This window comes from Cynocephalus volans, chromosome 4 (assembly GCF_027409185.1).
Source record: "Cynocephalus volans isolate mCynVol1 chromosome 4, mCynVol1.pri, whole genome shotgun sequence".
NCBI classification, from domain to species: domain Eukaryota; kingdom Metazoa; phylum Chordata; class Mammalia; order Dermoptera; family Cynocephalidae; genus Cynocephalus; species Cynocephalus volans.
The window spans coordinates 103,240,429-103,252,244 of record NC_084463.1 but is presented as its reverse complement, the minus strand read 5'-3'; the positions used below and the strand labels follow the sequence as shown (position 1 = coordinate 103,252,244).

General features: G+C 40.2%; 1 protein-coding gene across 1 annotated transcript; it reads right to left on the bottom strand.

The window, feature by feature from the left end:
* Positions 1 to 10,655: 10,655 nt before the first annotated feature.
* Positions 10,656 to 11,609, bottom strand: LOC134374618 (olfactory receptor 51G2-like). Its single transcript, XM_063092467.1, has one exon. It carries the CDS (start codon positions 11,607 to 11,609, stop codon positions 10,656 to 10,658), a length of 954 nt encoding a protein of 317 aa, XP_062948537.1.
* Positions 11,610 to 11,816: the final 207 nt, after the last annotated feature.

Below are 11,816 nucleotides of genomic sequence, written 5' to 3'. Positions count from 1 at the left end.
GTTACCTCCAATTTACAGAGCCAGAGGCAGAAGACTGGGAAGGCAGTAATTTGTCCAAGAAAGCAAGTAAATCTCAGAGCCAGAATTTTGAACTCAGATCTATTTCTAAATTCTCTGCTTTTTACTCTTTTCCGGGTGAGTTCCTATAAATGTAGGCCCTAGGATCAAGAATCTAACAGTTAATCAAGAGATGAGAGGGTAATTATTTTCCTAGCATTCCTGACATTTCTGAGAACATGGAATATGCCAAACACTATTCTAGGTGTTGGAGATATAATAATGATTCAGGAAAACAAATTCTCTCATGTGACCGCTCAAACATGAGACATCAGCAAAATCCCTTCATGTACTCTCACTGACTCCCATGTTACTCAACCTGGAACCATCTAAATGATTCTTCTTTCACTCCAGGTCTCAACATTCATGAGATTAGTAGTCTTGATTTGCCCACAGACACCCCAGGTTGCCAGACAATCAGAGGCCACATATTGGCCAATAATTTTATTCCTTGTAATACTTGACTTCCTGTACAGTTTGAGTTAAGAAAACAGGTTATATGCTATTTAGGACTATGTTGGCTGTGATTGGATTTAATTTATTTATTTTTACAAAACCTCTCTTTTTCAAATGAGGTATAATTTACATAAAATAATATATGTACATAAAGTGTACAGTTTGATTTCTGATAAATTTATATACATCAATATAAACACCACCTCAATCAAGATATGGAGTATTTTTATAATCTCAGAAAGTTCCCTTATGCTTCTTCCAGGCAATACCCTGGCTTCCCCATGGAGACAACTGCTATTTGATTTTGAATCACTTTGGATTAAATTTACTTGGATTAAATTTTAGAAGTTCATATAAATGGAATTGTACAATGTGTATTCTTTGTGTCTGACTTCTTTGGCTCAAAATATTTTTGAGATCCATTCATGTTGTTGTGTGTATCAGCTGTTAATTCTTTTTTATTACTAAGTAATATTCCATTGTAGGAATATGCCAAAGTTTAACTATTTACTTTTGGACATCTGGGTTGTTTCCCTTTGGGGCTATTATGAATAAAGCTGCTATAAATATTTCTTAGCTTAGAATTTGGATTTCTGTGTCAGACGGTAAGTGTATGTTTAACTTCAACAGACCCTGCCAAATGGTTTTCCAAAGAGGTTAATACCATTTTATAATCTCACCAATGATTCATAACAATTCCCTGTTGTTCCACATCCTGTCCAACCCTTTATATTGTCATTCTTTTTTTTTTTTCCATTTTAGCTATTCCAGTGAGTATGCTCACTGTTGTTTGAATTTGCATTTTTCTGGTAACTAATAATGTCGAGCAACTTATGTGTTTACTGTCCATGCATATGACTTCTTCTGTAAAATGTTTAAGGTCTTTTGCTCATTTTTAATGAGATTTTTTTTTTTTTTGGTTTTGTTATTGATTTGCACTAGCTGTTTATATATTCTGGATATAAGTCATTTATCAGATAAACATAGTGAAAATACATTGTCCAATTTTGTGGCCTGCCTTTTTATTTTCTTACAGATATCTTTTGATATAAAGAAAGTTTTAGTGATGACAAAAATCAAATAATCAATTTTATTCATGGTTAGTGCTTTTTTTATATATATTTAGCTTTTAATTTTAGGTATATGATCCAACACAAGTAATAATTGTGTATGGTGTGAACAGTTCAAGATTTATTTTCACATATGGATGTCCATTTACTCAGCATTATTTGTTAAAAAAATTTTCTTCTCTGAATTGAATTGCCTTAGAAACTTGGTCAAAAATCAGTCAACTTTTTATGTGTGGATATATTTCTGGATTTTCTTTTCTCTTTCTTTTTTCTTTTTATCCTTATGTCAATACTGTACTGTCTTAATAATGATAGCATTATAGCAAGTCTCAAAATGAAGTACTTTTTCTTCATTTGAACCCTTCAGTCCTCCAACCCTGTATTTCACAGTGGTTTTGGCTATTCTAGGTTCTTTGTATTCCCACATATATTATAGAATTAATTTCTTCATTTATACAAAAATTATTGCTAAAGTTGATTTTGTGATTTTTTTTCTTCAATTTTATTATACTGGCCTAGGACCTCCAACACAATGTTGAATAGAATTAGTAAGACAGACATCCTTGCCTTTTGTTTCTGATCTTTGTTTTCATTTTTTTTAACATCATTATTGAGATTATAATCCAAATACTATAAAATTCACCTATTTAAAGTGTACAGGTCAATTGCTTTTAGTATATTCACAGATACATGCATCTATCACCACATTTTATCACCTCATTCTAACATAGTTGATTGCATAATCCAATCAGTAATGTATAGAAATCTCATATTCTCTAATCCTGGCCACAATGAATCAGACCTTTTGGAGGTACTATTTTGCATGTGTGTGATTTGCTACACTAAAGATGGGCAAAGATGACTAAAGTAGTGCCCTCTAAAGACAAAGGCTAAAGTGGGCACTGCAAACCTACCCAGCTTCCTGGGATATAAGTGTTCAATCAGATTGATAGGGTTCACATCTTCTCAAAAGTGGCAGGCAAGTGGATGATACCAATTAAAATAAGAGATCAATAAGAAGAACTACCTTGAGGAAGAAAGGAGAAAAAAACAAGGACCTTAAAGATGGGAGATGTTACTGCTGCAAGAATTCCTTTCATTGTCTCATGCATGGAAACTGATCAACCATCATGTAGTTACTAAGTATTGACATCAGAATCAATATATGAAAATTAATCTTTACATCTTTACAAACCAAACCTGACAGGGGTGGTGATTTTGGTTATATAGGAACTTACTCTAGCCTGGACGAGATGCTTTCTTAAAAGATAAAATCTTGGGATATAACAACACTAAATGTGAACTTTTCCCACAGGCTCCAAACATGAGACTAACCATTGTCAAAATATTAATTTCCGATATTTGATTATAAGAAAATCTAAACTGTCAGCACTCTATTCATAACAGGAACATTATTTATTCATTCAACAGCCTCTTAGTCTTTATACATCGATAGATATCTAGTATAAAGGTGAAAAACCAAGATGTTGCTCAACAAAAGATCCTAGTCGGTGAAGAAGACAGATCATCTATTGAAATAAATGCTTTCTAAGTGGGTACACAAAGAGATACAGAAATATGGGGGAGGGAATATAAACACTGATTTGCATGGAAAGCTCTATACAAACCTTGAAAAATAAGGAGGAGCCTATTGTTGAGAAAGCGCTTTCAGGAAGAATGTGCATAGCAGTGTGAGAGAGCAAGCCCACCAGCCTATGGAACACAGTCATTTGAGTTTCTTCCTCCATGAGCAGGCAATATCAGCACCAGCCTCCTAGGGCATGTGAGGATTAAATGTCATTTTTATAAATTACTTAGAAAATATACATTGATATTCAAATTAAGTTTGATCATATTGTGAAATTGTTTGCTTGGCGTTGGAATGCTGGGGAATTGGATGACTCTCAAACCTGTACTAGAAGCTAGGAGAGGTCTCTTGGGGTTACCACAGCTATTATGAAGAATGATTAAATTAGGGTATCTGGTCTAGCTGTGAGGAGGCTGTGCGGGCAGAGAACAAGGCAAGGTGACTGCATCAGGTGTTTGGGGCCCAAGGGACATCTCATCATTTATATTAATAATAGTTATACCTACACATAATTACATTTTATTTCATGTCTTGGTCGGTCTCTCTCTATATATATGTATGTGTGTGTGTGTGTGTGTGTGTGTGTGTGTGTGTGTGTATATATATGTATGTATGTATGTATATATATGTATGTGTGTATGTATGTATGTATGTATATATGTATTTAACTCACAATTTTGTGGGGCAAGGGCTGTTACCTCCACTTAAGAGATGGGGAAATTGAGCTTAGAGAAATGAAGGAATTGAAAGGTTATAAAAGTAGTTGGAAGCAGAGCTGAAATTTGAAAACTGGGATACATTTTGGATGCCTGAAATACAGGTATCTACTTCTTACCACAGTTCTTTTTTTTTTTTTTTTTTAGGTTAGGTAATGATTTTTTTTTTAATTAATTTATTTATTTATTTTTTTAATTTTATTTTGTCGATATACATTGTAGCTGATTATTGCTCCCCATCACCAAAACCTCCCTCCCTTCTCCCTCCCCCCTCCCCCCCAACAATGTCCTTTCTGTTTGCTTGTTGTATCAACTTCAAATACCACAGTTCTAAAAACAGAAACTTGCAACTTGCAGTGTTTCTTAATACCAGGTTAAGAGCAAAACAACTCCCCAACAAGGCCCTCCATATAATAATAAGACCTCAAAAAGCAATCAACATTTTCTTACCTTTGAATCCTTTCCCCTGTTCATGTTCTTTCCTACGTCAAATATACAGTTTACCTATTTCTCTCCTATTTCCCTCAAATTATTCTCTTATTCTGGTCTATAGAAGGTGGTAGAAGGAATTCAGGACATTGGTCAAAGGGTCATTTTTCCTTACACTGTTCAAATTCACAAAACATTACAACATAAATAATTTTGCAGTCATCATAAGTTCACATCACTCTGCGTGACTTCACAGCAATTGTTCATTAGATTGACTACTGTAGGTTTCCTTTTTCCTTCTTTGTAAAGAGCAAAAATGGCTCTTTGCCTTTCAGAGGGCTATCAGGAAATCATTTGCCGTATGGCCAGTTCATGAACAAAGTTGATTGATCTGCTTGGGAAGACTTGGCTTTGAAGAACTGCTGGGACATGCATCCTCGTTTCTGTAAGCCACCGCCTCTTCTTTCTCTTGTCTGGGACAATTTCCCACCCAATTCCTTGATTACCAGTAGCCAGGCCTAGCATAAGGATGTGCACAAAATTTTTACTTGATCTAAAAATACACAGTATTAGTCAGTCACTCATTCCCCAGTCACCAATGACCCCATTCAGCTCTAGAATATCACAGCCTCAGAGTATTCTGTCCAATTAACCCAAGACAAGCCTTGGTAGCTAGAATTACATACATAGATCTCTTTTAAACAAGATTTAGATCACTCCTTTGGAACCTAAAGTCCTTGAGAGGCTTAGTTATGAATTTAAAAACTCAAGGGTTCTGTGAAACAGTGTAACCTTGAACAAAATTTTTATATTTGCAACAAACCAACTAACATATGGCTTTTCCCTCCTAAAATCAAAACTAACAATAATATCAATGATAAATTCTCCCATCTGCTCAGCTCAATAAAAAATTATACAATCAATTGCATTTACCATTTGTCAGAAATTTAGTCTTTCATTTATTCATTCATTTAATGCATAAAAGGGCTTACAATATTCTGAGCCATATTAAGCACTAGAGCTAGACAAGTGAGGAAAAACAAAAAAATGCCTTCATGGAAATATGTATTTGTCTGCTTCTGTTGCTTATAACAAAATACACAGAGCTGGGTAATTTGTAAAAAAAAAAAATGAAATTTATTGCTTACAACTTCAGAGGCTGTGAAGTCCACAGTCCAGGGAACACATCTGGTGAGGTCTTCTTTGGTGGTGGCTTTACAGCAATGCAGGGGTCTCACATGGCAGAAAATGGCGGAGCAGAGAGAGAGAGAGACTCTCACATGCTCTGCTTTTAAAACCCTCAAAACCATGCCCCTGACCATCATTTTTAATCTATTCACTAGGTCATGGTCCTATAGTCCAGTAACCTTTTCAAGGCCCAACCTTTTAATTACTATAATAGGATTTCCCACTCTCTCTTTATAATGTCACAGTGGGGACTACATTTTGGGGGGACATCAGCCCACAATAGTCCTCCCCTGACCCCCAAAACTCATGTCCTCTTCACATATAAATGAATTCATTTCATTCCCCAAATCTTAACTTGTTTCAACTCAAAAGTCCAAAGTTCAAAATCCCATCTGTGAAATCAAAACAAGTTATCTAATTCCAAGATACAATTGTGGGACAAAAACAGAGTACATATTCTTATTCAAAAAGGGAGAAATAAGTCAAAAGAATAGGCTGATAAATCCCAAACAAGTCTGAAATCCAGCAGGGGAGCCATCACATCTCAAAGCTGGGGAATCATGTACCTTGATTCCATATTCAATGTCTTCTGCACGCTGGTGCAGGGGTTGGGTCCCCAGGTCTTCTATGGCTTTCCTGGTCCAAGGCCATGCTTCAGCTCTCCCAGATTGTCGTTGCACACTGGTAGCTCCACCATTCTGGGGCCTCCATGGTGGTCCCATTCTCACTACTCCACTAGGCATGGCACTGATGGGGTTTTTCTGCTACAACTCTGACCCTGTATTTCCTCTCTGCATCACTTAGAGAAAGCCGTATGCAGTGACTTTGCCCCAATGACAGATCTCTTCCTGGGCATCCAGGCTTTCCCATTCATCAATTGAAATTGGGGTGGAGGCTCCCAAGCCTCCATAGCTCTGGCATTCTGTCAGCCTCCCAACAACACCACGTGGACAGTGCCAAGGCTTCTGGCTTGTGTTTTCCAAAGCTGCGAGTCTAGCCACACCTGGAGCCAATTTAGCCACAACTGGAGTAGCCAGAGCAGCGGGGGTGCTGGTATTGGAAGCAGCTCCCCAAGGTGGCCCTGGGCATCAAGCCTGTGGAGGGTGCCTTAGTCCTGTTCCCCGAGACCATTCTGTCTCTCTAGGCCTCTGGGCCTGTAATGGAAGATGCAGCCCCCACGATCTCTGAAATGCCTTCAGTGTCTTTTCCCCCTTCTCTTCATAATCCCTTCCTTCCGTACTAATCTCCTTAACAAACAGTCACTGGGCTACGCCATCGAATTGATCTCCTGAAAATGCTTTCTGCTTCTCTACCATGTGGCTAGGCTACAAATTTTCTAAATCATTATGCTCTGCTTCCCTTTTAAATTCTGGCTTTATGTTATGCCTTTGCCACCATAACTCAGTGTAGGTGGTTACAAGTAGCCATGCAGCTTCCTTATTGCTTTTGCTGCTTACAAATTTCTTCTGCCAAGTACCCTGAGTCAGCACCTTGAAGTTTCACATTCCATAAAACTTTTGGGCATGAGCAGAATGCAGCCACATTCCTTGTCAGTTCATAGCAGTTCATGGCAACAGTGATCTTTGCCCCAGTTTCTAATAAACTCCTTCTTATTTCTATCTGAGACCTCCACAGAATGGTCTTTACAGTCCGTATTTCCATAAGCATTCTGATTACCATCATTTAACCAGTCTCTAAAACATTCCAGACTTTCCCTGGTTTTCTTGTCTTCTAAACTTTCGCAAGCATCTAGGCTTTTGCTAGCCTGTTCCTCCAAATTCCTACAGCCTCTCCTCAGCACTCAGTTCCAAAGCCATTTCCACTTTTTCAACTATTTGTTGTAAGCAACACCCCATTTCTCAGGTACCAATTTTCTATATTAGTCTGCTTCTGTTGTTCATAACAGAACACACGGAACTGGGTAATTTGTAAGAAAACAAAATTTGTTGCTTACAGTTTCAGAGGCTGTGAAGTCCACAGTCCAGGGAACACATCTGGCGAGGTCATCTTTGGTGATGGCTTTACAGCAATGCAGGGATCTCACATGGCAGAAAATGGTGGAGCAGAGAGACAGACTCTCAAGTGCTCTCTTTTTAAAGCCCTCAAAACTACACCCCTGACCACCATTATTAATCCATTCACTATGGCAAGGTCTTACAATCCATTCACCTCTTCAAGGCCTCACCTTTCATTTGCCATAATAGGATTTCCCACCTTCTTTACACTGTCACAGTGGGGTGGGGACTAAGTTTTGGGGGGATATCAATACATAGCATGATGCTTGCAGTAACTAGGGCAGACAGACATTAATCAAATAACTGCACAAGCACACATGAAACAGGTCCTCTGCTTCTGGATTTCGTGCTTTTTTTGTTTGTTTTTTAAAAGATGACTGGCAAGAGGATCTTAACCCTTGACTTGGTGTTGTCAGCACCACGCTCTCCCAAGTGAGCTACCCGGCCATCCCTATATACGGATCTGAACCCGTGACCCTGGTGTTATCAGCACCACACTCTCCCAAGTGAGCCAGAGGCCAGCCCCCTGGATTTAGTGCTTTATGTACATTATGTAGTTAAATCCTCACAACATCTTCATGAAGTAGGTATTATCTCCACTTTACAATGATGAGGAAATGAATATTCAGAGATTCGAAAAGAGCTGAGCCTTTTTTTATATAACTCAAATTTTCTGCATGAGAGAGTGGCAGTCTGATTAGCATAAAAATTAAGAACAGGAGCTTTAGATTCATGTAGACAGACTTTTTTTTTAACTGATATCAAAATCTAAAAGCCACTGTATATCATACCTTGTCTTTAACTGGGTAAACTAGTAGCAAAGCTTTTTAGAGACCATCTCAGGACTCCCCCTTGTGTCAGGCTCAGATCCTTCAGTAGTTATTTGGCCTGTGAAGCAAAGGAAAGCATTACAGGACATGCTGATGTCTGTACATTGAAGGTAAAGTTGTAGAGACATAGAGCTCCAGATCTCTTTCAGCTACTGATGTCAGTGCAGCCATGGAATGGCCAGCAATAACAATGGCCATGTTGAGTGATAGGGATCAAGGATGGGAGAAGTCTTCAAGCTCAGAGCTGCTGTTGAGAAAAGGCAAACATGACAAAGCCAAGGATCTCCGCAATCCAAGATTGAGTGTATATATCCAAGCTTTATTTTGTTAACTCTTTGAACAGGAATTTTCCAGCCTCAGGGCTCTGTATGCAATGTTTTCTTGTTTTGTCCAGGGATGTTTGTGGCCTGAATGCCATCGGGTAGGCCTAGGGTTTCTGAAAGAGACGGGTGGAACCCTCTGTGAGATGGACATGCTGGCTCCCTAATCAGACCTTTCTTATTATTGAGTTGGCAGGTGAAACATACAGAGGGACCTGAATAACATGGTTGCTTGTTTGGCCCAAGATCTGTGGCCCAGATGAGATAGCACGAGCTATCTTTTCAAATGACTTCCTGTTCCAAAGTGGCAAAACTGGATTTAATGAAACTTTTGGATGGCTACTACTACACAGAATATCCAAAAATGGTAACTCTAAACTCATGGTTTGTTATCCTTGCTTCTTGAGCTCTACGGGAAAGATCTGTGACCTTCAGACACACAAGGCTGGCAGTAGCCTCCTTCCAGTTACTGATAGACACAGGGTTCTGAGTTCCTTGGAATCATGCTACAGTGGCCAATGTAAATACAATCTAGCAACAGAAACAGCCTTTCCAACTACAACTGCTTATAAAGCACAGCTCCCACCCTGCCTTCTTGCCTCCAAGTTACTCATTCTCTCTTAGTTCACGAAAATGTTACACAGAAATGACCACAATCATTAAATTCCCAATTGTCTGGATAGCCATACATAGAGGTAAAACACTTTCTAATACCTCTATCATAGCTTCTTCTATTAAATCTAAGTGGTTGTTTGCTACCAGGAATTACTCCTATTTCAATTCTTTAAGAAATGTAAGGATATTGTTGGACTGAGCAAGCCAAGGGCAATAACAGTGATGCCGTGAGACATCCTTCAGTTTCTGGGTAAACTTCCTCCTAGAACTTTGGAAGCAGCTTTGGGAAAAGTTCCACAATAAACTTAGCTCCCCTCTGAGCTGCACACTTAGAAACAGCTTTCTTGACAGTGTGGTATAGGGAAGATCACACCTTGTCCCCAAGGTATATGATATCCATCTTCATCTCATTCCATTCCAGTTTACCAACTGCTTATTTCCCCACAAGCCTCAGACATTCAGATCTCCCAGTCCTCTGCCTTCTTGAGGATCAGCTGTCAAGAATCTTTTGCCCCTTCATCTTCTCTACTCATTTGCTCAACAATACGTATTGAGCACCTACTATATGGTAGGTACTGTTTTTGGAGCTGGGGATACATCAGTGAACAAGACAGCCCTGAATCCCTGGCCTCGTAGAGATTACATCCTAGCAGATCAGCTGCTATGAAGCGAGTGGCTATTCCAGCCTCACCATTAGTACCTGAGAAACCAGCACCACCCAGAAGTTACAGTGAGCATCTTCCCCTAGGCTTGGCAATTCCAAACTTTCTCTCTATCTCAAAGCAGAGATACACATGAAGACAGCCAAGAGGAAACTACCACTCGCTAAGCTGCAAATAAGTGCTAGATAAATTCAGCGTGTACAGTTGTACACCATGCATGTATGTATTTTTCCACCTTCTACCTCCCTTTTCTATTTCTAGCTAATTAATATTAAATTTGGGAGAAGATGGCCAGTATAAAGGTGAATATAGCTTCCTAAAGTTCTTCCTTTGACTTAGAAATGAAATGGGAAAGAAAAATCCAGTGGGAAAAAGGAGAGAGGTACCTGTACAGATAGATACACCCACACATCCTCTCGGTTTACTGTGGTTAAGTCCTCCAGGTAAGGAGATGTGACAGTATATAAGAGTCTAAAATAGTTCAGCTCTAATAAGATAGAGCAATGAGAGGATTATCAAGATTATACTTTGATATGCTTTCCGGTGGTCTCAGTCTCCAAAATCTATAATTGTAGAAGCTGATAGGGCCCCACAAGGGCTCAACATTAAGAGATGAATCATTCAGAAACCTCCAAATTAACTCTCCTCCCCCACCCCAAGACCCAGGGTGCCCCACTGGGGTCATATGCCACTGGGTCCCGCTACTGTTCTAGGAAGCATCAACCCTCTTCTGGTGGAAGCGTTTTAGGAGGCCCTGGCGGATCTCCTTAGACTTGATGCAGTACACTATGGGGTTCATGAACGGGGGGACCAGGAAGTGCATGTTGGCCATGAGCACCGCCAGAGCAGGATAGCTGTGCTTCTCTACTCGGTGCAACACAGACAGCCCCAGTTTGGGCAAATAAAAGATGAGAACAATACAGAGGTGTGAGACACACGTGTTGAGTGCCTTGAGCCATTCCCCAGGTGATGCAATGCCCAGCACGGTCCGTAGGATCAGGGCATATGAGAGCATGATGAGAGAGGAGTCCAGGCACAGCGAGAGGAGGATGGAGACCAGGCCCACCAAGCTGTTGATCTGGGTGTCTGAGCAGGCCAGCCCCACGATGTCACAGTGCAGGCAGTAGCAGTGAGAGAGTATGCTTATTTGGGGAAAGAGCAGATGCCTCAGGAGGATGGGTCCTGGGAGATTGAGCAGGACAGCCCTTACCAGAATGGCAGTTCCTACTTTTGCCATGGCTGAGTGGGTAAGGATTGTGGCATAGTGCAGAGGGTTCCAGATGGCAATAAAGCGATCAAAGGCCATGGCCAGCAGTACACCAGATTCCACATAGGTGAAGGCGTGGATGAAGAACATTTGTGCTGCACAGAGATCAAAGGGCAGCTCACGAGCACCCAGCCAGAAGAGCTGCACCATGGTGGGGAAGGTGGAGGCACAGAGGCCCAGATCAGAGGTTGCCAACATGGAAAGGAAGATGTACATGTGTTCCTGTAAGGCTGGATCTGTGCAGATCAGGAAGAGGATGATACTGTTACCCAGAAGCGAAACCACACAGATGAGGTTGATGGGGATGGAAACCCAATGATGAGAGGCTTCCAGCCCTGGAAAGCCAGTGAGGAGGAAGGTAACATGCCCAGAAGTGCTGGTGTTACAGGAGAACATGATTCCAGGAGGCAGTTGTCCACTCTAGGCGGAAGAGGTATTCACTCATCAGGCCATTGCTTACAAAGACCCCACTAAGTGTGGGCTGGGAAAGAAGAGTTGCCCCATAACCCTTTCTTAGGCCATGAAAGAAATTCCACTCCTGTTAGAAGCTCCATTCCCCTCCATTTCCTGGCTAGTTTGATCTTCTCTTTGAATAAAGTGGTA